This window comes from Melozone crissalis, unplaced genomic scaffold, assembly GCF_028551555.1.
Source record: "Melozone crissalis strain CALT ecotype California unplaced genomic scaffold, PUWL_Pcris_2 ptg000045l_1, whole genome shotgun sequence".
Lineage (NCBI taxonomy): Eukaryota > Metazoa > Chordata > Aves > Passeriformes > Passerellidae > Melozone > Melozone crissalis.
In genome coordinates, this window is record NW_026535823.1 from 21,022,137 (window position 1) to 21,049,696 (window position 27,560).

Genomic DNA, 27,560 nt, shown 5'->3' on the forward strand with positions numbered 1-27,560 from the left:
GTTTTGCTGAGGTTAAAGGAAGCCATACATGCCTGGAGCCGCATTCTCCTTTCACCTTGAACTGCGTGGTTAATCACAGCCCCAATCAGGGCCAGGAAGGAAGCTGCTGTTTCACTGGGGTACAAGGAAGCTGAATAATCTCTGCTCATTGTCTAAGGGATAGCTGCTTGTGTGATTACTTCTGGCTGGGCTTGGGAGATTCACGATTACTTTAAAATGGAGAATTCTGGTGCAATTAACGTTCAGGGAGAGCCAGAGGCCAGAGTCCCAGCAGCTGTGGTGCCACAGCTGGAGCAGACACAGTGAAGTGCAGGGGGTTCTCCTTCCACCTGCCCACCACAGCCCTGGCTGCTCCTTGGGGTGAGACACCTCTGTCCTGTGCTCTCTGCCTCCGTGCCGGGACAGGAAACAGGGAAAAGGTTCTCTGGCTGTGTCCTGTGTGTGCTGTTCCATGGCATGGAGCACTCTGCCCCTGGATGGCTCCTGCTGTGTACTCTCCTGCTCTAAGGGCTGGTTGCAGCACTGAGGAACAGCAGCCATGTCCCAGGGGACTCTCTTTGTAGGGGTTTGGTTGAATATTCTTCATTTAACTGGGTTTCTGCCTTAGCTTGGACATGTACAACTGTGACACTCTGAGATTGTCTAAATAATGGTGTGGTAGGGTGTCCCATTATTTTGCTTATTATTTAATGTTACACATTTGCTAGGTTGGCACAGGATCTTGTTTTCCAAAAAGGAAAATGAAAGCTCCTGAAAAGCCTTGACAATAAATGGTTATTTGTTCAAAACAGCCAAGTCTAATCTTTGTTTATGTTACTAGGCTTCATGTAATGGTGTTGCAATAAAGAAAAACAGTTCTTCAGGATATGCACTGGCTTTTATGTTTTATTTGTAATGAAAGCTAGGCACATAGGCAGCAATCTACATAAGTTACAGTGAGGGAGAACATAAGCTTGGATGGTGACTTGCATGTTTATATATTTACTTTTTATTTGTTGCAAAGTGCCTGAATCTCAATTTTAAAAAAATGTGAAATTAGCCTGAGGTATTGCAGATTTTATCCCCAGAATTTTACCGGTGGGAGACGAAGAGAAAAGGTGAATTCATCCTACACTGGGACACCACTGCTTCCCTCTGCCCCGTCTGTGCACATGAGCTGTGGGTCTGCTCCCACAGCCACTGTCCTGTCCTGTCATGCTCAGTCCCCAGCTGGGACAGAGCACAGCCATCTTCACTGCCCTCCGAATGTTCTAGTGAGTTTTGGGTACCCCCAAAGCTCAGAAGGGCTGAGGGTAACCCAGCCTTGGCTCACAGAGTGTGATGGCAGGCAAGGGAGATATTGCAGCAATAATCTCTGCATCCCGTGACAGTCTTTATCTCTGATCCCTGTAACACCAGAGGCCCCAAAGAAACTCCAGAGAAGCTTCAGGGTGTTGTCATGGGCTGAAAGAGAAATTCAGTTAAGCTCTGCAGGCCTGAATAGGAGCTCTGAGTCCTGCATTTTTAGCTTGTGGTGATGAGAAAGGAGTAGGTGGAAAATTGTATTACAATGAAGGCTTTGCCTTACTCTTTCTCTTGAATAAATCATTTTCATGGGGAACATTGATCCTGAGGAAGCTCTACCTTTCCAAAATCAGCCTGCAAGGAGTTCAGAAGGCAGAGGAAAGTGAAGATACTCAGACAGACAGTTTCAGGCCCTTTGTTCCTATCCAAAATGTTCCATTATTTAGAGCTATGATGAAGCATGCATCAATTCATAAATATGACCCACTGTGCAATATAAAAAATATCAATATTTCTCTCCCATTGTGTCAGGGATATCTGGTGCATACAGAAAGACTTTCATCTCCTTAGCTACCACAGAGAAAATGGGAAAGGCAAACAGCCTTCAAAAGTGACTCAAAAGCAGAGATGAGGAGAAGTTTCTAAAACTTAACGCAGCTTTTCATATGAGCAGATCAAAATACAAAATGTGCAGGGCAGCAGTTGTAAACTATGCAGAACTACAATTTGGCTTCTTTTTCAGTGTTGTCATGCAAATCTTGCTATGGTGATTCCACAACTCTTTCATCATACTCAGCTTTATGGGTAAAACCTGGGAAACTCATAGTGAAGCTGCCTTTAGAAAATGAGGTCACTTCAGGGATGCATCATACAGCCTCACTGGTCTCACAGAAGCCACATACTCAATCCTAGGTATGTTGGGACTCAGCAGTGGGTTACACAAGTGTTGAACTCCATTTATACCACTTTGCACACACAGGGTCTGGGGTTTAGGTGGATGTCAAAGGAGAGGCTGGAATAATATTTACACAGCTGTAGGCTGAAGAAAAAAAGAACTGTTAACTGAACTTTTTGTATTTCCTACTGAATAAACAGGTAGTATGTTAATACCACCAAATGTTTTTTGTTTGAGCAGAGGGATGTGCTATAAAATCTCTGAGCTTTATTCTCTGCTCTTACAGAAAGCTACTGCAGCTTTCATTAGCTGTAAACAGCTCTTGAATTATTACTCAAGTTTTGACCTTGGACTGATCACCCTACAGGAAACTTTAAACCTGGCAATGGCACATTACCCTCAAGGAATGCCATGCAGACAGCCACATCCCATTTTGAGCTTGATATTCAAGCCAGTAAGGAGTCTGTGCTGCAATGTGGACACCTGGCTTTGAGAGATGCAAGGGAAATTCAAGAGCAGGGCTTTTGCTGCCTTCACTGGCAGTGTGGTAAAAATAGAGCTGCTGCCTCTGTTCCTGCAGCAGCAAGCAGAGGCAGGAGCACAGACGAGTACAGTCAGGTGTTTCATCAGGGTTTCCTGCAGAAGGGGTGATGCTGGTGACATTCCTCCAGCAGGGAGGTAGGTGACTCACGATTGAGTCTCGCTAGCCACAATGGCTCTTGGACACAAAGCCACAGTTAGGGATGGATTTTCCAAAGGAATATATGTTGAGGATTTTTGAACTGTCTGGCTCTATCTGAGGTGCCTAAAGGAGGACTGAGTTGTTTCAAAAGAATACTCCCAGTTGTGGATGCCAAGCAATTGAAAATCTGTCCCTGAAGTGCCTTTTATTTTCCTACCATCTGATGGCAGTTTGGGTTTTTGATTGATTTATTTCTTTATTTTTAACTGTAAAGACCTTTTAATTAGGGAGAGGAACTATGTGAATGAGCTGGAGCTGCTGGTGGTAGCAGCTCATTGCCATTAGAGATTGGGTCATTAAATAAGTAGATAATATCCTCCTTATTGAGGAGATTTAGAAAATCATAAGGACTTTGCATTATTACAGTGTTTAGCATTCACAAATGGAGTAAAAAACCCCATAATGGCAATTTTCATTAGCTGCAATGCATGTGGAGGGCTCTTTTCTTTCTTTGAACAGCCAAACACTAAACAATTCCTAAATCCCTCCTCGTTACTTATGTTTTCTTCTTGGTGGTTAAAAACCCCATAAAGCAGAAATTGAAGACTTGCTATTAAAATACTTACTGACAGCTCCATTCAAAACATCCTTTCAAATAGTGCTATATCACATTGTGATTCATCTGCTATTCTGATAGAGTTGCTTTAACAAGTACCTTCCTTCTTAGTTAGAGCCCATGTCTTTTTACTGGAAAATTCTTCCTTTAAACACTTTACTGAACCTCTGCTGTAAACAAGCCTTTCTTCCTCTGGTGCTGTACTGTTTGTGCTGCAAAACACATGTGGCCCCTAAAAAGCACGGTGACAGGCTTTTTGGCATGAAAAGGAGAGAACAGCAAGAGAAAGAAACCCTGGCTTTTTTCCCCTCCTCACCTGTGTTGCAGGGGTGCAAGCACCGTGTGAAACCAGCCCAGGTCAGGAACATCCTGGGGATGGAGTGGTCCCCAGCGCATTTCACTGTCGGAGCTTGAAGTCAGAGTTATTTACAGTCACTTTAACAGGACAACAGCTGCTCTTTACCTAGAGATGAGCCAAGAGCACTGAAAGAATTTGGATCTGAATTGCAGATGGATGGATTTCAATTTGATTCAAGTAGCTGGACTGCATGATTCTGTACTGTAAGCTCTCAAAGTCAGAGCTTGAGAGAAAAATCATTAATTTGGAAGCGGATACCCCGAAAGACTTTTATGAAGCAATATATTTTCATAGCAGACACAGATCAATTTAAAAGTAGTAATCAAGAGCCACGTGCTACGTGTTCACAGACAAAAAAATGTAGGGAATCCAGCCAGAGCCAGACACTTAACATTCAGAGCATTCAGACTAGCACTGAAGATATTGCCTCTATGGAAAATAGTAGGGTTGAGAATTAAAGTATTGTGAATTTGTGAGATAATCACAATGTTGCGCAGACATAAAGATGCTGCCAGATTGCTGCCAGAAACTAGCTCAACATAACTTTTCCAGGCAAATTTGTGTTTAACTTCTGTAGAAACTTTGGAGAAAGGAAGAGTACTTACAAATATTTGACTGAAAAGATGCGTTAAATTCTTGAGAAAAGAGATAAAATTATGGAAAACCCATTAAAAACACTTTTTATCATATTTGAAAGGCATTCTCTAAATTTAAAGTCACGATACAAGTTTTATCGCATGAGATTCAGGTCCTGGTCCTTACCAGTCCTAAGAATTTTTAGGTGTAGCATTTGCTTTAAAATAAAGCATCCACACATTAGTGTTTTATGTCATGCAAATAATTGCATTGTGTAAAAGCAAAATTTATATTTACTTGGAAAGTACTACAACTAAACTCCTCCTGGAAATTTTTAACCTTGCTCCCTAAGTAGTCTCTTTGGCAATACTTACATGAAAAAAATAGAAGCCACTAGCAGTGATAGGCATTTCAAAAGGTGGATTAAAATCATCTCTTATCAGGTCCTCAAACATTTGGGATTTGTGCTTGGAGCCAGGCATGGTTTTTGTTCCTCTGCTGAAGTTGTCCCCTGCCATGACTTAAAGCAGCCTGAAGTTACTTTTCTGTGTGTTACATACACTTTCTTAGGTTGATTTTGCTCTAGTTTTCCATATTTACCACTCAGGAAAGAAAGTAGGGAATAGTACAATCTCTGATGGACACCTTTGTTTTAGCTGACATGTTCAGGTTTTTGGTGTGCCATGGTTTAACTCCAGCCAGTGACTCAGCCCCACACAGCAGCTGCTTTGCTTTCCCCAGTGGGGCAGGGGAGAGAATCAGAAAAGTAAAAGTAAGAAAACTTGGGGGTTGAAAAAAATACAGTTTTACAAGAAGAGCAAGAGTCATGCCCACAAGGAAAGCAAAAGAGGGCTTCATTCACCACTCCCCTGAGCAGGCAGGTGTTCAGTCATTCCAGGACAGCAGGGCTCCTTCGTCTGTAACTCGGAAAAACAAAAGCCATCCCTCTGAATGTCCCCCCTTCCACCTTCTTCCTCCAGCTACACATGCTGAGCAGGACACAAGCTGTTAAGGAATGGTGTCATATAGTTACGCACTCTGCACATATTGTCACTAAGGATAATATAATAAGGATAATAGATAAGGACAGTGCAATATTTTCATAGGTGTTTCCATAGCACACAGAGCGCAGTGCTTAGAAAAAATCTTATTTTTCATGAGGAGCCTGGTCTAGTGAAAGCCTGCTCATAGCTGAGGGGTTACAGCTAAATCTTCATGGTCCCTTCCAACACAAACCATTATCTGGTGATTCTATGATTCTGTAGCATAGGACCTATGGGGCACATGCAGAATTAATTTTTGCTTTTACCCCTCTTGGCAGATTCCATTTGGGTGCATTGTTTTGCTTGTGGAGAGTGAAATTCCTAAAACGGCCTCTGTGTCAATTTTTACTACTTCTGTTCTCATCATGTTGATAGTATATGCAAAGAAATCATACAAAGAAAATGGTCAGATTTTTACCACTGGTTTCTCCTCAGAAAAGAGATGTTATATGTTATATATATGTTAGATGTTTTATGAAGACACATGCCTCTGTATTACATTGCTACGTGCTACTCTGTAGCATGAAACCACACAAAATCTTCAAAAACTGCAAACTTTGAAATTTCTTGAGACTAGAAAATAACAATATCTGGCATCTTTGGAGAAATGTTACAACTAATAATTGCCTCCTAGCTGATTTTGTTATTTCTCTGTTCCTGCCTTTGACAGTCCAGCTGCTTTGGCTGGACTTTCAGTGGCCTCCCATTATTATCAGCTGGGGCATAAAACCCTTCCTCACATATTTTTATAGCTGAGTGTGGTCACAGACTCTCCCCATTCCCATCCTCTCTGCTTTCCCTCCATAGAATAGCTCTGTCCTGATTGATATTGAAAGCATCTAGTAATTTAGTATCATCCACGAATTTAATTCTCAGAATGCTCTTCTCTTTTTCCAGAGCATTAAGAAATATGTAAAATGAGACTGGGATTAACACCAGCTCCTGGGGAAGCCCACTGGGTACCCCTCCACAGCTCAGCGCAGAGCTCTTTGTCATCACCCATTGTCCTTTGCTTACATTCCTGCAGCCAGTTTGCAATCCCCATGGCAGCACTCTTACCCAAGACATCATAAGATATTTTTCTAATAAGATTTTGTGAGCCACTGTATCAAATGCTGTGCTATATCCCAGAGATGTTGTACTTTCAGCCATTGCTGAGATTCACACCTAAGGTTTTCAGGAAAAGGGAGTAGGAAATCCCAACTCCTACACTTCAGCAATGGGAATCTCATGTGAGAAGTGCCACCAGAAAACAAGGAATGGCAGAGAGGTGGGAATAGCTGCACTTAGGACATACAGCCAGAAGGAAAGGACAGAAAGGCACAGCTGATAGCAGGGGAGGGCTGCCATGGTGGAACAGAAGGAAAGAGAAAGGTAAGACAAAGAGTCTCAAAACTGGGAATCAACTTGATGGGGGAATACTGGAGCTGTCAGCTCTGAGGGAGGATCTCTAAGCTGTCATTCATTCAGTCATTTTGTTTGATTCTCTTCAAACCAGGAGCCATGCCTTAGTCTCCTTCATAATAATTCTTCTGCTGCTGTTTGCATCACATGCTACTTGGAGGTTTAGGAAGCAATTTCAAAAATATCCAGCAATTCTCTGGATGAATTCAGATGGAGGCATCTTGTGTGTGCACTGTGCAGTTTGTATCTGCAGGACATCTCTTCTCATGCCATCAGGGCCATGTGGATTGGTGGGGACAGGAGCTTTTGCTCTCATAGCCCCAAGTTTGGGACTTGTCCCGTAGTCAAAACAGAAATACATGGACAGACCTTGCACTGGCTTTACCAAGAGCTATTCCTGCCTGAGAATGGCAAGATCACACTGAGGATCAAATCCTCTTTCTGAAGGGATTACGTTTCCTGCCAAATATGTGACATGGTTCAGTTTCAAGTGCATACAAAATAAATCTCCGTCAAGACAGACATTTAACAGTGGCTTAGTATCCAGGACTGTGATGGGAGACAGCTCTCAGCATCCAATCCAGCAGGATCTTTTGGCCAATGTCTTCAAGACCTTGGGATCTACCTCTCTTAAATTATTTATAGGGATAATATCTAATGAAGCTTTTGTATTAATTTATATGTATTGCACAAGTGTGGATAAGAAGAGTTACATTTTTGAGGGAGATGACTTCTGAGAAGCCACTTACAAACGTACCAGTTTTCCTTCCTGTCAACTCTTGTCACTGCTTGCAAATCTTCACTCTCTTCTTTGTGTCACTTACCCATGTTCTTCCTTGGGCTTTAAAATGCATTCATCAAAGAGATAAGAGATTTAGTTTTGTACATCACCAAGGATTATCTTGTGAAAACAATACTACTGAAGATATGTGATGGCTGATTTGCAAGTCATGTGTGGGCACTTAATGCATATTACAAAAATTTCAGTCCAGTTCCTGGGGAAAAAAAAAGAAGCAATATAATCTCGCTCAAGAGCAAGAAGCTCTTCCTCTTGCAAGAAGCAGTATAATCTTGCTCTGTTTCTGGCAGTGGTGGGTGCCTGTTCTGAGAGCTCCCAAGAGTCACACTTCCTGTGCTGGGACAATCAGAGGCAAATGCTGTCATTTCCACCCTGGAAACTAACTGCTAATGTAGTTAATACCCTGCACAGAATACTCACATAGGAAAGTATGGGTAATAGTGTCATGAGACTTTTTTCCCTTATGAAAATATGCAAAAACAAAAGAAGAAAGAAAAGAAAATAAAAGGGTGTTTTAAACCAGATATGCCAGCCTTAAATATTTTGCAGCACCTTCCTCCTCAGGAAATTAAGAATGTTTAAACCACACTAACTTAGGGGTGTGTTGGCATGGCTGTGTGATCCCAAGATCCAATCCAAACTTCAAGATTGCACCAATTGGAAAATGCTCTCATAAATAAAATAATATGGAATAAAGTGTTGTTTATGATTTCTTTTCTCAGCAGATTAGCTATGTACATCTTGTAACACAGGCTGACTTTGTGGAATATCAAGCACTTCTAGAAACCTGTTTGAAAATAAATTACATTATCCAGCCAAAGCAATATCAGAAATGTCCCAGAGTCTACACTATCTTAATGTTGATTTAAAATCATATATTCATATTACCATTTTATGTCTAGTAAAGCAATGTGATGGAGCCTTTCTTTTGCCAAAGTTGTATTATCTCATTTCTCTGAGTTAGGTAAACTGTAATGTGTCTGCTTTACAGATGGGTAAACTTAGCATAAAGAGAGGAAAGCCTCTGCTTTGAGTTAAGAAAGCCTAAATGTGAGCACTTTCATCTATATTGGTCAGTCACAGTGGCAGTGGCTCCTAAAATGAGCCTCTTTCCACTCATTTATATGACAGATTATTTTACTTTAAACAATTCTTGGATAAAATATATTAGGTGTCCCTAGGGCAGGGACCTGAAATCAAGAGTGGCACACGAGGCAGTGCCTGCCCAGCTGCAGAGATGCTCTCCTGGGCTCGGGGGAATCGAGCTGCTCTTGGCACCTGGAGCAGCAAGGGAGGGATGGGGTGAAGCTCTGCTCAGGCGCTGCCTGCAGCTGGGTGATTGGTGTGCTTCTCAGGATGAGGGCAGGTTTGTTTAGGACTGCCTCCAAACTCCTTCCTGCTAAAACACTGCTAATGAAGAGGACATTGCCATTACCTCCATGTCTTTCTCCTTTTCTTCTTGCTGTGTTTGAATAAAAGTGACTGCAACTGTGCTAATCATAGCACAAGCTCCCATAGGTGTTTATAGAACCCCAACCCTGAACTCACTGAAATGAGTTTTCAGTGGAATTGAGGCATCATTACGAAATGAAGACTGCCCCACTTATTGCTGACAGGGTCAAGACAGTCCTGACCATATCAAGAATCACAGCACGACATTTGTCAAAGTACTTTTGGTGCCAAAATTCTTTTTTCAAGTTGTGATTAAAGAAGGAAGTAATCACAGAGAAAGGAAATAGAGTACCCCAGTCAGTAGCCAGTCTTTTCCAGCCAGCATCTTGAGAAATGCTGTATAAATTACAGGCATGTAAATTACAGCTAGTATTATGAAACATTGGACCTGCGGGGGGTTTTAGCCTGCATATATGGAACAGCCAACATACTGTTTCCATCATTTTAATAACCTATATAGAGCAGGTGGCTGATGCAGTTAATGCTGGCATCATTTTTCTTTCCCTATGTGATTTGCTGTGATGACAGTTCTGTCATTTCATTTTGACTATTTAAGGCTATTAGGAAGCATTTTTGGATAATCATCTAGAACAGGTATTTTCAAGCATGCCTAAAGCATATTGGGTGTCATCACCTTTCACACTGCATATTTCTAAATAAGTATATGATATATTCTTTGTTAATCAATGAGAAAACTATGGACAAGATCACCAGCTGTGATAAACTGCCTAGACTCATTTAGTTAGATGGAGTTATACTCTTTTGTTCCAGATGGAGATCAAGTCCAACACCATACAATTGCAAACATTTCAAAGAAGTGAAACATTTCTAAGATCATTGAAATACATATTTTGCATTTCAAAGATAAAATACCAATATGTCATCAAACCATTTAATTTTCTTCCAAGTCTGAAAGTAAATTGACAAGAGATCAGCAATTGGCAGAAGAACAAATGAAACATATTGAAAGAGCCAATTTGGTGGTGTCGAGGGAGGCAGATGTGTCAGTTTTACATCTGCTTCAGCAAAGTCCTTGTTGTTGTTGTTTTTCTCCCTCCACCTTTCAAAAAATATTTCATTAGCTAAAGGTTTATTATTAGATAATTGAATAATCCTTGATAAATGTCCAAGTAGCACTTTGTTCATTGAAGAGCCCCTTTGACCTCCATGCTGTGATTCAGGCAGTCGCTGTTCATTCGTGGAAGTTTCTGACTTTTTTTCTCAGAACTCATCACACCTGACACACACAAGGTTTCAATTGCAGCTGAGTAGTTTCCTGGGCCCCAATACTCCAGATGCCAATCTGCTACCTCGCTCCTGAACTAGCTATTAAAAGGGAAGGAAGTGGAAAGAGCACTGAGATTTCCACTGACAGTCTGTTTCAGGGCATAGGCAGACATGGCAGAGAGCAGCAGCAGAAGGAAGAAAAAAAGAAGGAAGGGTAAGTGCTCCCGTGTTTTTAAATGCAGAAAGCAAGGTGGGATCCTTATACAGTTATTTTCTCTGTGAAGCAGGTAGACAGGTATGAGCTAAGTCTGTCAGCAGGTGTTAGTCAGAGCTGCAAGACTGAAGTGTGTCAGAAGCTGCTGTTTGAAGAAATATGTACTGGTAATGAAATGAGTGATTCCCTGCCGTTGGCTTTGCCTTGATTTTTTGCTGGTCTCTGTCTTCTTTGTTAATCATCTGTCACATTCTTCTGAAGAGGTTTTCAGAAATGCATCAACAAAACAAGGAGGCACAATTATTTAACTCAATATTTTATGAATTTTCAAGAGATTTGATAGGCATTGTGCCCAGGGTGTGTCTGAAAAATTGAAATACCAAAACATTTCAACATTTCAAATACCAAAACAAGATGAATAGTAGGATCACTGGATTTGTAAAACCTTTTTGCCAAGTTATGTATCTGTGAATCAGATCTCATGTATGCATTGTCCTGCAAACCAGGAAAGTGGAACCGTGAAAAGATTTGACTTTCTTTCATTTAAAATAGATTAAAATTTCTGTTGCTAGGAGCTGCTGATACTTGGGTTTTGGGGGTTTTTGTTTAAGTTTTCAGTATTGGCGTTGTTAATGTGATTTCAGGAGCTAAAGCTTTAAGCAGAAAAAAAATACTGAATGATGTAGAAGTGTTAATTTCATATACTGGGGACATTTCTAAAGACTGAGCAGTTTAGCCTTTAGGTGCCCATTGATGTGTAAAAATAACAAGTAATAACAAGGAACTCTGCTCAAAGTAGACTATCATAACCTGCAATTTTGACCTTAGATTCTACATTAGAACATTTTTTTTCCAATAGGAGAAGAACTTTTCTTGAGAGCAGGGTTTAGTCTGCTTGAGAAGGTTGGTGCAAAGAGGCATCTGTTGACTGGGCTCACAGGGCTTAAAGACAAGCATGAGGAACATGTACCTTCTCTGTAATACCAAAAGGATATTCGGGGTTAAACCTCCCAACCACTCAAATCCATGGCAGAATTTCCTTTTTAGCTCTGCTTTTTAATGGGGTAATAAGGTACCTTTCTAACTGTGCAACTTAATCTTGCACCGTCCTTTGCTAGAAGTAAAAACATTCTGCAGAGCAGTGTTTGAAAGGAAGTTTCAGTTTGTTTCATTTCTTAAGATTCATTATGTGGTTTAAGCTTACCCAAACAAGACCAAGGTACCAAATGAGTTCATATTGCTATCAAAGCAAATGTGACCTTTAAGGGTTTGAGCTCATTTTGTTTAAATCAAAACAGACAAGGTAAATGGAAGGATTTGGTAGATGGGGAACTGAGACAAAGGCAGGCTAAGTGATTCCACAGGCTTCCATGCACAGTCTATAGGACAGTCAATAAAAGAAAATGAAATCTGTGAGTCTCTCAAAGTCACATTACCAAGGGTGCATCCAGCTCACAACCTTTGGTTGTGGACGTGGCTTCAGGAGCATGTGTGGAGGTGGAAAATCAGGAAAGGACACTGCTGTGTAAAGGAAGAAACACACCTTTTGCATTTGGGAATTACTTAGGGGCTGGGGGAGGTGGAGATGAGGCAGAGAGAGGTGTCATTATGTCGGGGCTGTTGGATGGAGCATCAATGGAAATGCCTGCCTCTCTGGAGGCACGTGGCATGTGTGCAACTGTGAAGGTCAACAGAGATGCTGGTATTTGTCAGAACAGTCTACACTTGCTTACTTTGCTCTTTGTTTTCAGGGGCAACCCCTTGCTGAGTATCCACCAAAGATGAAATTTCCTGCTGGGTTAATGACTTTTAATTGTGCTGTTCCTGTTATCATTCCAACAACACCCCTCATCACAAAGTGGCGTGCTATAGCCCTGCTGTCATAAAAGATGTAGACAGTATTTGTCATGCAGTCCACTCGACAGTCCAGAGCACTTTCCTGTGCTTAGTATAGATGGGAAGTCTTCAGTAGCAGTGGGCTAATGTTGAATTATTAAATTATGTCTACAGCACTTCATATAATTATTGCCCAAGTGATGGTACAGCGAGATAAGCCTGGTGTCGACAAGCAGAATTTTCCACCTTTGGAGTTTGGTTAACAGGCTTGCTGTTTTGAAATTCAGGAAAAGTCCACTCTCTCAGGAAGAATTTAAATAGAAAATTAAATGGGTTTGCATATTGCTCTGCATGACAGATTTTTTGTTAGCCTTCAAAGTCTGCGTGATCTAACCAAGCATGTGGAAGCAAGATACAAATTTCTGAGTGCTATAATTTTTGTTACTGTGGAAAATTGTTAAAGGTAAGTAGTTACCCCAAATGTTATTTTAATTCACTAAATATTCTGTGGATTAATAATACTGTATGTGGAGACAGTGGAATAGGAATGGCTGAAATAATTTCTGTGTGGCTTCTCAGCTGGCTGCTTTCAGAGGGAATTCACTCTCTGGTGATTTTTTTTCTCCCTCAAAGAAAAGCATTCAGACGAGAAATGACTCCACAATTATGTCTTGGCTAGAAATTACTGTGGCAGAAGCTCTGTTTGGTCTTCCCATTCCTTTCTGATAAAGTGCAATTAGTACATCCCTAGACTCACTCTGTGAGGTGTTTTGGGCAGGAGTGTTGTGGGGGAACATGGGCTGCTACCACAGCCATTCTCTAAACATGCTGGAAACGACAGCTCTGCTCTGCTGACAGAAAACATCAAAGCAACAAAACATGCCATTTTATCTGATGGGGGTAACAATATCTCAGCTAATAAAATGGCTGTCATCCCTGCCTATTGTATAGATAAGGAAGCTGAGGATGTTGGGATGCTCTTTGTTGGTATGCCAAGTTGCAATTATCCTATGACAGAGCCCTTCTAGGCTATGATTGATGAAACATTTTGAGGGGGAAAGTGCCTCAATAAGTGAATTTCATTGGATTTGATGAAGATATTGCTTGCACAATGGTTGGCAAAAACAAAAACATTTTGAGTGGAACTAGGAGAATGTGGCCTTATTTAATCTGCCTGAGATGTCCTTGCCACATTCATTTATTTGTGTTTTATTTTGGATGTAAACAAGTCTAATTCTGAAGTTCTTGTGTTGACCTTTTCTGGCATTGAGATCAAAGCACTGTCTGCAGTAAAGATGAGAAGACTTTAAAGACTTTGGTGGCTTGTCAGAGTAGGGTACGTTTAAACATAAAATATCACAACATGGCAGCCTTTGGCTAGAGCAGGCACCAAATGAAGTTCTAAAGAATTTCTTGCTCCTCAAAAAACCCATCATTATCTTGCAGTTTAATGGCCTAAAAGTGGAGCCTGCTTAGAAAACAATTTTTCCTTCTTCCCTGAGCCTTAAGTCACAGGGTGACTCTGCCAGTTGTCTCCAGCAGCTGTAACATGGATGTCACCGGCTAAGAGGAAAGGCATGCCCTTCCTTTACTCAAATCCCTGTGTAGATTTTAGGACTGGTAAAGCACTCCTCTGAGCAACAGTCAGCCCTCTGTAAAATATCAGCCTTCCCAAAGCATGGCAGGCTGTCCCATCCCCAACATGCCCTTTTCCCTGGCTCCAGCTGTTCTGTATCCCAGATCTTTCAGTGAGTCTCTGGAGGAGGTCCTGGAGGTTAACTTCACAGGGCCTGATCTGGAGCCAAGGCAGCTGGTGGAAGAATTTGAGCTCTAATATATTATTTTCTTATATAACAGCTTGACCATTTGAAAATAAATGTCTTTTTAAACATTATTTTTATGTCCGTAGTCTGAATTTAGATTTGAGGTGTAAACCTACTCTAAGTGAAATGTTTAATGCTTAGAATAATGTAAAATTTGCAACAATTTCAAGCACAGAGAACATTTCCCACCAAACTAAAACTGGGATTTTCAGTATGTTGATTGTGTTAGGACTTTTGGAGCAAAGTTGAGGCTGTCCTATAGAACTGCCTGTACTGATGCATTCGCAGGCAGGTGCAGAAGACAAAAGGCAATGACTTCTTTTGATGAATAAAACATTTCATACATGATATAATGGCTTTCCTAGACTGAAAACAAAGTCACCATCTTTACTGCAACTTGCAGCATTTCACCACATTTCCAATTAAACAGCTCAGTTTTCAGATATACTTAACATGCTGCAGAAATCTACCCAATGCTTCTACGAGTTCAGTTGATTCAGTAATTGTAATATTTATCTTGATTATTTTTGCTTGAACTTAGGTTTAGGCACTTACTTTGAGGAGTTTATTTCAATCTGTGAAGGGAAGGTTCTTTTTGTATTTTTGAGTGATTTTCTTGGGAAGCAAGATTTTAGCCTTTCCAACTGAGAACTTTGAAGCTGAGTAATACTCAGGGAACAATACTGGTGAAAGTTTCTGCAGTGCCTCCCTCTCAGATGGAACCTCAGCATGGCAGTCTGTGGAGACCTGTTGTGTTTTATGTGCATTTATTCAGTGCTTTATGACAATCCTCCTTTTCTCTTATCTCAGAATGTAAATTATACCCCTCACTTTAACCAGTGCAGGGGTGTTTTCTCTGTGCTGTGTAACTGGGAATTTTCCTCCAAGTGTCAGAGCAGAGCTGTGGTGCCTGGGCCAGGCTAACAGAGACTGGATTTAAAGGGCAAATTAACCTGGCAGCACTGCTGCAGCACCACTGCCTGTGATGGGACACACCTCTGAGCCCAGGCAGCCCCACAGTGTGGCACACAGCCTGGCTCCCATTGCCAAAAGGTACACAGAACATTTACAGCATTTCCACACCCTCCCGCCTGTCAGTACTCCCAGGATAAAATGGACATAATAACACTTTGTGTGGCAGGTGGTATTATGGTGGAGAAACTTAAGTGTTTTTATCTCTGACTCGTGCCACATTTCAACTTTATTCCATGGTATAAGTATTACTTCTGTCCAAACTCAGATATGTTTTTAATGGAATTTTGGTTTTTGCCTAGTCAGTGTTTTGTATCATTGGGATAATAGAGTACTTAGCCCCTGTTTCTAAGAATAAAAACCTTCACTAGAAAATTACAAATTCATGTAGACAACAGTGATTATGAATCAACAGACTATTTCAAGCTAGGATGTATTAACAAATGAAGAGTAGAGTTGTTAGCATAGTCAGCAAGGGAAAAGTCTCTTTAGATTGATTTAGGATGCCATGTACTCCTCTCATGCTCAAAATTCATTAAGAGATCTGAGTAGGTTAACTCGTTCTGCTGTTTGACATGAAGCTAAAATTTTCCAGATTTCATGCCTTAGAAAAAAGGTCCAGAAAGAGCTACCCAGACCATTTGGCATGAGGCGACCATGAGTTCCATCCCTTCAAAGCTGTATGTTTCAGGAGGGAGAGATGAAAGAGGAAATTTGGCCTTAAGACCAGTCTGGTTTTTGGAAGAGGTTGCTACAGAAAGGAGGAGAGCTAGATGCTTTTCAAAGTAGCGAATTCCACTAAGATGATATTTGGCCATTATATGGGAAAACTATTATAATCATCCAAATACCTGCAACCTTTTAACTGAGCCAAGCAGTACCACAGACCTAACTCCTCCTAAGTTTTATAACCTCCTGTTCCACTTCTATCACTACATTTAGCTTTAATTCACATCAGAAGAAAAAAAAGAAGGGGGGAGGCTATGGGGTGTACACAACATTAAAACCTGTATGATTTTATAGTGATTTTTTTTTCTGAAATCATCCACTGGGGTCAGTCTCTGAGAATATCACTGTCAGTAGTTAAGACGCTTTGACCATGGAGTTAAATACTTGCAGCATTGACAGTAGCTGGAAATACTTCAGTGGTTATTGTTGTAGTCATTAGTCCAGCTGAAATAATGCTGGCATGTTTTCCCTCTGGGTAGAATTCCTCAGCCTAATTGTCTCCTCCTTGCCAGACCATATTTGATATCTTCAGGTTTGGAGACTGGATGTATTCCAGCAATTAATGGCCTTTCTCAGTTATAGATTGAAATTATTTCCTTTTGTGATTTAGTCTATTATCCAGAAGCGAAGCTCTTGAATTCCAGAACATTTAAATGGGATAACTCACAAATAGGATAATATAAAAAGGACAGTCATCAAGCCACATGAAAGCTTTGTGGGCCACTGTGGAAGATGACTATTTCACATGTAATATTTTACTTTAAAAATAAAATAAATAAAACCACTATTCACTATTGTAAAATCTTCTTATAATCGCCTAACCCTAATATCAGCTTAGAGCAATATAGATCAAAGTGTTTCATAGAGTAGGATTAGGTCACTTCATCTAATCTCCTGAAGAGTGGCAATCAGATTTTGTCAAGATACTCCTGTCTTCAGTACTGCAAATTGGGTTTGACAAAAGTAAACAGTGATCCCTGTATGTCTGATGCCCAGGCCAGACTCCTTCTCCATCCACTCAGAGCATAATTACCCTGTGGTTTCAGAAATCAATGAGCACTCTTCCACAATGGAAAAAAACCCAGCTTTTGTAGTCACTGTTTTATGGCCTTCCATGTTATTTGAGTTACTACTTCTCTCAACGAAATTTTACCACATCTTTTATTGTGTTCTGCTTTTTAAATCCAAAATGGAACATAGCAGATATCTCAAAATCAAGAAATGTTCTTAATATGGTTTCTGATATGTTGCAGGAAATTATTTGCAATAAATTTGTCCTTTGGAAAAAATGTAACACAGTGATACCTGGGCTTCACAATGTACTACCTGCTTTTAAGCAGCAGATTCAAAAGCTGAACACTGAGTAGCACAGTTGTCCTTTCTACATGTCTAGCTGTCCTTGCTGCCCAAAGAAAGTCTTAATGCTATGATTCTAAATTTAGGATTTAGCAAAAACCTTCCAAGTAAATTCAGTTCCTCTTTTCTCTTGCAAAAAATGATGCTAAAATGGGAAATGTAAAAGGACAGAGTTTACCTCTCACGGACCAGGAAGGTAGTCTGGAAATGTGAGATGTAGGAATTCATCTTCACCATGACCTCTGTTTTAGTGTTTCACTTGCTGCTTGATGGGTCATTGTTGAGGGATGTTTGGTGCATGGTAATGTACAACCTCTTTGCAGCTACTGGAGAATTATGTCCTCTACAAGAGTGGTTTTGGTTCTGATGTAACATGCACAAAATTCTGTCAAACTGAGTTTATGTGTTCTAGAAAGTTCTACAAGGAGAGTTTTTAGAAATTAGTGCTGGAAATAACAAGAACCAGGTGCATTGATAATTGAGCAACTTTGAGTCTTATTTTCCTTAATACTATTATACAGTGGCTATTGGAGTATTGGACAGATATGTGTACACAGAATAAGTAAATACTCTGAAAAGAGAGTTAATATAATCAAGACCTCACTCTCACATTCTGATAAATCTACTTTCATGGATGGTGCTGATTCTATACCAGAATTATGGAAAGTGCATTGGGAAATCTGCAAGAAATTAGAATGCCAATATTGTCTGGCTGTAGTTTGGTTTGGGTTTGGTTGTATTTCTGGTTTTCTTTGTTGTTTTTTTTTTAATGCAGTTGTATTTGCAGTGCTGAAACAGAATTTCTACTTGGGCTCCCATTCAGTTCTGCAGGAGGGTCATGGTTATCTACTGGCAAATCCCTTTCAGTAGGGGACTGCTGTGCTGCTTACTTTCCTTTAAGGAAAAATATTCTGATTGTGCATGTCCTGTTTTACTTTTCAGTTAAAGGATGTTTTTCAGTGAAAACAAACAAGTTAGCAACAAAAATTAAAGTTAAATGGGAAATTATGTAATTTAATAACGGTGAAGCTTGTAAAACACTTTTGCTGGTAGCATTCAGAAAAACCCTGAAAATATATATATACCTGCACACTGCCAGCAGTTCAAATCCAGCATATCCCCGTTCAGCTGCACTCCACCTTGTGTTAATTCCTTGTTTTTGAAGGAGGTGAACCAAGAAACTAATGATGTGTCTCAATTACATTCTGTCTAATCCTGAAGTAGCGAGCTTGACACAGGGTGTCTGCCAGGATGTTGAGGTTGGGTTTTGTAATTAAATCAGTGTGGGTGAGGAAGAGCAATGTGATCTTGATTCTTGACTTCTGCTCTTGGCAGGTTTTGCCCCTTTGCTCCTGTAACAGCAATGATGTAGGTTAATGGGAGCCACTCCTTGGGCATTTGTGAGTTTGAGGTCAGGCTCTTTTATGGAAACAGACCTTTCACACACTTAAACCAAACATGAGCATATTCACTTGGAAGGAAATGCAGAAAGAGCCCTGGTATTTCTGAGCCTGCCACAAGGAGCAATGGAGCAAGTCAGCTAAGCGAAAGCGTGCTTCAGAATTAGATATGAACCTGAGCTTGCGGCTCAAACACACCTGCCTGCCCACTCCAGGGAGGAACTCAGCAGCCTGGCCTTAATTTCTGGCTCCCAAATGTATAATATGAACCACCCCAAACAAATGTGTCCCATCAACTCCAATTAAAACTACCCTTACCAGCTAGTTCTGTGCCTGAGCAGTTATTTTATGAATCATTGCAGAGCCCCATGTATTTGCTCATTTGTGCCCATCACTGTGTGCCACCTGTGCCATGGGCTCACACACCTCACAGGGCCACTGATGTTAAATATTTGATTCTGCCCTTTGTGCTTTGCAGAGGCTCCCAGAACAGCGCAGGTGCTTTTGTGTGCTTCCAGCCCCAGCTGCTGGGCACAGTGGGAGCACGATGCTGCTGCTGCCATGTGTCATTCCAGACCCCAGGATGCAGCCCTGAGTGACTGAAGGATGATAAGCCCATGTCCTGACATAGAACAGCACCATTTCTTCCCATAGCCTTTGCTGCATGTTTGTAGCAAGTCTGATAAAGCTCATCAGATAATGCTCAATGTTCCACTGCCTCAGTCAAGCTGTGTTTTCTCTCAGTTACGCCTTCTTCATATCTTGCTCACCCACACCATGATGGCCCCACTCTGGACTTCATATACAAGCTGTAAAGTGCTGATGCATTTCCTGGCTGTGTTTTCTGACTAAATATACTTTTTTGTTTTGAAATTTAGGACAATGTTGCCTGGAAGTTTTTATTCCCCCTTAATCAGACTGTTTCCTAAGCTGCTTTCCTTCTGTCTAATCTCTTGCGTGGGACCAGAATGTTTGCATTTGAGTGACATCTCACTTATTCACATCCTGTCTGATGGGAACATTTGTTGTTTGAGTTCACAATATAACCAACAAGGAGCTGCATGTGACTGGAACTGAAATTGGGATTATTTTTTATCCATTCCTCTTTGGTATCTATTAACCAGTTTTCCAAATAATTCACCTAGTCACAACTTCTCACCTCAAAAACCAGCCTTGGAACTCCAGCAGACCATCCTCAGCCTGTTCAGGGACTTTTTCACACTATACTGTCTCTGACATTACTCTGCTAAAATCTCTCCCCTTCTTTAGCATTGCATTGTAACAGCTCATCAGACCAGCTCCTTGCTGGTAAATTAATGCTGTGTTCTTGAGAGAAAGACAGCAGGGGATCCTGGAGTCCCCCAGATACAAGGAGGTCGTGCTCTGCTACCCTGAAGAGTGAGTGGCAGCTCCTTGTCCCTTGTGCCTGGGCTGCTTCTTGGGCTGTGCTCAACGCGCACACCCTGACAGGTTCCTGAGACCCTGCTCTCCACAACAGGGGATGCCTGACCAGCTACAAGCTTTGCCTGCAGGAGAAAATCCTCACAGCACTCCCACGACCCTCACAACCCAGTCAGGGAAGGGATGTCAGTCAGACAATAAAAAACTAATTTGTGGTTTGGACACCCAAACTGATGCTCTGCACTTGCAGCTCTGAAGTTTATTGCTGAATCTCTGTTGGTCAGTACAGCAATGAGGTCTCTTCTGGGAGAGTGATGTTGATACACTCCATGTGGGCCTCTGCTCTTCAGAGGTGCAGGGGAGGAAGTGATGGGGAAAACTGTGACAGGGCCACTCAATATTTATTCCCTCCTTCAATTTTTTAAGCCCCCTTTTAATTCTGTTCCATTAATTTAAGCGCCTTGCTCCTTTTTGTTCTCAAATTCTTGCAGATGCCTCTCTGGGTAAACGGTTTGTTTCCAGTCAAGCACTACTACCTTTAATGATATATACCCCATTCTTCACATAGGAGTGATCACAAATTATTTCTTTTTTCTGGTATTTCACAAGTGTTCAAAAGACAGGACGTTCTGTGTGGCTAAACAAAATGACAATTTCATCACTGGCACTTACCTGATAACAAATGCTGTCCATGTTTAATTTATAATGTCTGGAAATATCAGCAAGAGATGAGGGAAACAGTTTGGACAATATATTAACCCCTCCAAACCTTGTCTATACTCTGAAACTCAACCTGAGTGTGACTTTAATATGTAGGAAACTTTCCTTTCCTCCTTCTTTTAGACTGTACTGTCCCGTTCCTTAAACTGGGACTAAGGGAATTTTCTGTTGTGAGGCCCTTTAGTTCATCCAGACATGAAAGAACTGCTGATCTGAAATCATCCCTTCATACACATGTAGCCTATGTGAGAGAAAATATTTGTTTGCTGCACTAAGACCTTATAGGAGCTAGTTTTAGAGCCACCAAGTCAAAACTGCTTAAAAAGTCCCAAAAAGCTACAAAAACATCCCAAGAAGGCATTGTGAAAAGCTCTTGAAGGTGGCAGGGAGATGTGAAATCTTAGCAAGGCAGAGCTTCCAGCAGTAAGATTTCCTATGCAGCAACTGCATGGTTCCCTGCCCAGGTGTAGGACAAAGATGAATCAGGCACATTATGAAAGCAATTCATATTTAAATGAGATTTCCAGCCCAGTTTCTACAGTCTCTAGTGGTTATTCTAAGCATCTGCTCTTTCATGCTGATTTAGACCAAGCTCGAATGCTGAATCTTTGGAGAATCATAAACAAATTGTGTTAAATTGCCATTAATGGATACAAATCACAAGAAAGGAAAGGCAAGGTTGCTAATGGTGTTGCTGTTCTTAACTCGGGCTTTGATGGCAGTGGATGCAGTCCTGCAGCACAGAAGTAATGTATGTAAAATCACCCACTGTTCTGAGACCTCCAGACAGGCTGAGCACAGCGGGGGCAGCAGCACTGGAATTTGTTTTACAGGAAGCCTTTCATTTCCTTGCTTTTGAGGGGTTAAGTGAGGCACTTCAAGCCCTGTTCTCCCACGAGGGTTACACTAGGGAAGGGTAGTTCTCCTTTCCCCCAGGGGCTCCACAGCAGCTCTGGCAGCAGAGGCTACTGTCAGAAAGCAGCGGATGCAATGCATCAATGAATTCCCCAGCCAGCCTGGCTGCATTTCCTTCCTCCCCACTGCTGTCCAGCGCTCACACTGCTGTGTCCCGGAGATACTGGGTCCATCTTGATAGATGGGTGTGCCCCAGAGGCCTCCAGCCTTGCTTTCCACAGATGGGTTTGCGTGGATTAGGGGAAAATTAATTGTTGATGTTTTAATTGCATTAACTTTATCTCACATGGGGAAATAGAACATGCACATATTGTGGTGTAAGAGCTGCTTGTAGTCCACAGTAACATCAGGCTTAACTAAACTCCTGAAAATCACAGCACTGGGCCTATGCTTGTTCCAGTGAGGCTCAGGTTAACAAACTCAAGCTCTGGTCAGGTGTCTTTAATATTCTCTTCATTTCTACAAAAATCTCGTTTTGCATGGATTGGGGAGGACTGAAAATGCACAAATCATTTTGTATAACTTTGGATTTCCGCCTTGTTTGTTACTTGAACGGAGGAACAATTTATTTAGAAATTTATAAAAAGTAAAACAAGAAAAACTTCTGTGCGATTGTGAATCAATATGACAAGTTTCACCCCACAACTAACTCTTCATATTATATGTCATCATATCATCAAAAAGTCTATCACAGAGATGTGCCCAGTGCAATGAAAATCTTTCATAGCTTTTTGATAAATCCATTACCTAAAGATTTTTCCTCATGATATTTTTCATGTAAATACACAAGCAGTATTACAAAAATCGTCTCACCAGAATTGATAACTCAAAGAATTTTCCAATTCTTGCCACCAAAGAAAAGCAGATTATGTACTTTTGTAGCTGCTTTCCAATTGTAGGTTATAATTTCATAACCATGCATTATTAAAATACCATATATTTACCATATATGACATGGTAAATCCTGCACTTTAAAAGGGACATAGAATACAACAAAGGAAATGTTCCAGGTTTGTTTTTCTCGTCCTAGAATCTTATCAGATTCCTCTAGCTTCCAAGTGCATCATGCCCCCAAAATCCACAAATCATTCTTTCTTTTTGTATTGTTATGTTTTAAAGTTTGTAAAATAATTTAATGCTCTCTATGCAAAAATGTACTCATATTAATAAGCAAAAGTGTTTGATAACAGAATCACTAGCTCAGATCAAAATGGAGCTCTTGAGGGGTATACCAGTTTTTCATATTTTTTTTCTTTTTTTTTGCTTTTAAAAATCTATAATACATTCTCAAGAGACTAGTAGAGGTATGATTACATTACATTGATTACTATAACAGTAGTTGATTCTATCTAACTATGACATTTATGTATAACAAAATACATGCTTGCTGTAATTTTAAGGTAAAAATGGAAAATGGATTTTATTATACAACTCTAGCATGGAAACATCCTACCAGTATTCAGGTACATGTTGCTATATCTCCCACATATCTTTGAGTTACTCAACACAAATTCCCTTGGAAATTATGTATAACCTTCTTTACATTTTGATTGGTAATGATGAGATTTTAGAGCAATCCAAATCATAGAACTGCCATGTAAAAAAATAACTAGCCAAAAATGGAAAGCAACCTAAAACAACCAACCAATCCCAACAACCAGCTCCATGCCCCCACTGCCATTTCTCAAGACAGTGCAGCTATTCAGGAAATGCCTTCTGTATCTAACAGACTTGAATGTAACATTACCATTTAGCCATGATAATTAACCTTGTCATTTGGCTGGTCATGCCTCTAAAGTCTCCAAATTTTTCATCATTTACTGGAGACAAAAAATCTTTAAAGCAATGTATATTCCCGAAATACTGCCTGCAGTGTTCAGTGAGTAGCTGTGCAGCATTAAATGCACGTGCTGTAATTAAATTAGGTAGCAACAAAGTAGGTGGACTCTATGAGTGCTGTCATTTAAAGTATCCTTTCTGCGTAGACAGGAAATTTTGTTAGGAAAACATTTTTTTCATCTATAAATCCCATTGTTTTTTCATGACATCCTTTAAATCACAAATCCAATGACATTATAAATCATGTAAAATTTGGAATATTACTTTAAGCCCCTGGGCTCCTCATTGGAGTGCTTTCTGAATAAAAAATTCAGGTTGTTTACACAGAGAACTCGATATTATTTTTGCCATCATTTTTTATCTTGTAGAATATTTTGTGTAAAAAGGAATGTTTTGATAGGCTGTATAAGAAAATCCTTTCTGTTTTTTCAAACTTCTTCTCTTGCCTTCGTCATTAACCTAGTATTTTTCCATAGCCTACTTCCATCAGTAACTTTTACGTCATTAATTTCAATGCAAGCAGGATGTGGTCCAGTAAATTATCGCCCTGCACAGTCTGCTCAGTATTACTTTAGACCATGGGAATAGGGAAATGAAAGCTCCATGTGAATTTAACTCTTTAAAATATTCATTCTTGCGTTTGCAATCTAAGTTACTGCTGTTCTTCAATGTTCAAAATGTTCCTGCAATGATCTGAAAGATCTCTCAATAAGAAAGCTTACCAAGGCCATACAGTCACCATTAAATCCCTTGCAGACATCATAAATATTGAGGAAAAACACCAATAATCCAGTGAAGTTATTTCGATATAATTCTAGAGAATTTGTTGATAACCACTGTATGAGTCACTTTAATACTGCTTATAAATCCTTTGGCCCACCGAAAAAAGGCAATATTGCTGGATATCAAGGACTGCAGTTGAACTCCTAGAAAAAAAATCAAAAATAAATGTTCTTGCATGTAGCCTTTAGACTCCTCAGCTCTGTTATTCCTCTACTTTAAATCTAGTCCTGCCACTATCAGTGGTATTCTACTTCTCATTTTCCAAGACTACAATCCCATGAGCTTTCCAAAGTCAACACATGCTCTTTTCTAGAATCTGTAATATTTTCCCAAGACCAAATTAATTTTACAACTAACTGTAATAGGGTATTCCACTCTTTTTTTGTTGTCACTAAATGCTAGGCAAATTTTGGTTGCAAAGGAGTCAGACACACACAAAATACATTAGAAGTGCACCCTGTAATTAAGGTTGCAAAGTTTTCTGGGACCTGGTCTCTGCAATGCTACATGACAAACCAGATTTTTTTTTCATATTCTCATGCTTTTTTTTTTGAACTGGGATCAACATCACACTTTTCCCTCCCTATCATAATTCCACTTATACTAATTAGGTTTTATTTTGGCATTCTTTAAGATCCAAATGATACACATCCTCTGCTGTATTCTCATGAATACCAAGGCTGTGGAATAAATATTGTTGACGTGTGTTGGCACAGTGCTTTTATACTTGGATTCCTCATTAAATTACATTACATTTTAGTTTTAATGAGCATAATCCATTTGATACTGTTGACCCAAATTCTCCTGAGGAAAACTGCAGCTCTGAATTGATATTTGCATGTCTGAGTCAACTGAGTCACATTGAAAATCATGTCAGACTTCAAATATCAAAATGTGTCCTGTTTGAGTTATGCTGGGGGTCGTGACGAAGTTTCATTCCAGAAATGTATTCCTGCAAGGCTTTGTGGCTCTTGCTGTACTTTAATCTTGTCACTGCCCCAGCTTGCGTGCCACTTTCCTTATCTGCATCCTATCTCTGTAAACAGCTTATGAGAGCACTGACCATCAGGAAGCAGGAGCACCTTTGTAAAGCTCATCCTTGGGTGTCTTTTCTGAAATCATATTTCTTCTCGCTGTCATGCTCCTAAATCATTTCTCTTCTGCAATAAATTGTTATTTCTCTCCCTGTTAGAACCCTTTCCTGTCATTCATCATGTTATGAGTACCTTTTGCTTGAGAACAGGAACAAAATCCCAGTACATTTCAGGAAGTCTTTAACTCTTTTCCTTTCTCATGATGTAGAAAATAGAGAATTCCACTCAAGAGTGCCACCTTCTTTGGGACACTTTCATTGATTTCTTGTTTCAAAGTTTTGGGGTACTTCAAAAAAATGGGCTATTTTTGGAAAGATGGATTTATCAGTATTGTGAGTGTTTTTCTCAGTTTGATAAATAGTGGGCCTGGATAAGAAAGCTTTTGAAATTGTTTTCAAGTTTGGTCTGAAAATTATTCAATAGACAACAGAAACCTTGGAAGATTTTGGAGAGGAAATGGTTTTATTGAGTCATTGCAGGAGATCAACTATGCAGTTCAAAGCACGAGTTCATGATTTTGTTTGACCTTTGATAAAGATTTCTGGATCCCCATGCTCATAATGACAGTCTCAGACTTGTATATATCACTCCTTTTCACTGTGTCATTGGAGGCCTGGGGTTAGTCCTGTGAAATTGTTCATGTGAATTTTCAGGTACAAAAATTATGACTTGCAGAGCAATTGCTAAGAGGAAAGGCTCAAGACATGAATCTTGCTGATCTCTTTGTGGAGACCTTTGGAATAACTAAGAAAAAGCAATATACTTGAAGACTCAGGCCAGTCAGCAGGATGAATTTGTAAGTCTGTTTTTACAGTAATGCTGAGACACCACAGAAGTTGTTTTAAAACAGGCCATAAAAAATGTGCATTTAGTTATAGATGTTTTGCTTTGATATCAGAGAATTAAGGGCTGATTTCTTTATAGCCTTTTGACCTCTGTTTTTTATAATTCAGAATTCCCAGACACATCCTCCGAGTGAGCTTCTACCTGTAGATTTTTGGATAGGAAAAAAAATATTATCAATTACACCCATGGCAGAACACACACTTATCTCAATCCTTTATTCCAAGTGTATAGCAAATTAAACCATTCATTTCAGCATCCCACGGATCTCTCACTTGTTGATTCACACAGGACAAGGGCAGATGAGTGCTGCTGAACACCTGATTACTTCCTTGGCAATGGGAAAACTCTATAGACAAATACCAAGACTGCCAGCTCAGCATTCAAGATTTATGCAAGTGAAATACCAGCGCCAAATTAAGCTTGTAGAAAACTGCTTTCTTCAATCATCAAATGTAAATATATTTTTCCATAATTTGTCTTGCAGATGATAATGAGTGTGAAAATGCTACTCAGCCTTGTGGAGAGCATGCCAATTGCACAAACACAGAGGGAAGTTATTACTGCACATGTATGTCTGGTTTCAAACCCAGCAATGGTCAACAAATTTTTGTTCCTAATGATGGAACCTCCTGCGTGGGTAAGTTATTACTGTCTGCCACAGAGCTTTACATTGTCACTCTTCTCTTATTGCTTCTCTTAATTATAGAAATCTAGCAAAATGCTCTCATATTTGTGAAGTTTGGAATTTGTGTATAAAATTGCCACATTTTGGACTGGAACAGGCTTGCTTAATATTCCAGTTCAGGCACACACTTCTCCCTGACAACAGAGCATCTGCCATTGCTTTCAGTGACACTTGCATCTTAACTCTGCAATATATTTAAATCCACATGTCACAGATTTACACAATAAATATATAGTTAAGGCTGCACAGAAATCACCAATTCACCCATTTGTGCCACTGTTTCACTGATGTGTGAGCAAAGTGATCACATTCTCAGGAGAAAAAGTGACAAAATATTCTGCATTCAGATCTGGATCAACAAATTTCTCTATAAGTTTGAACTAATATACTTCAAATATCTTTTATTTGGAAACTTGTTCAGGATACTTTTGTTATTTTTCAAGTCTAATCAAAAGCAACAAGCAAGATCAGTGGTTATCCTACCTCCTGTGCCATTCATTAGCCTCTGGTTCTGTAGCAGTTGTATGGAACATGTTCAAGATTACAGGGGAGGAGAAGTTCTCTCGAAAAATGTTATTTCTGAACAACCATGCAATCCTTTAGGATTTCCT

At 40.1% G+C, this 27,560-nt stretch overlaps 1 protein-coding gene across 1 annotated transcript in view; it reads left to right on the forward strand.

The window, feature by feature from the left end:
- Positions 1–27,560, forward strand: part of ADGRL4 (adhesion G protein-coupled receptor L4) — a 73,518-nt gene that overhangs the window by 10,448 nt on the left and 35,510 nt on the right. The window contains exon 3 of the mRNA XM_054285813.1: positions 26,749–26,901. Within this exon, the coding sequence (XP_054141788.1) occupies positions 26,749–26,901 (153 nt within the window). The remainder of the gene's footprint in view (positions 1–26,748; positions 26,902–27,560) is intronic.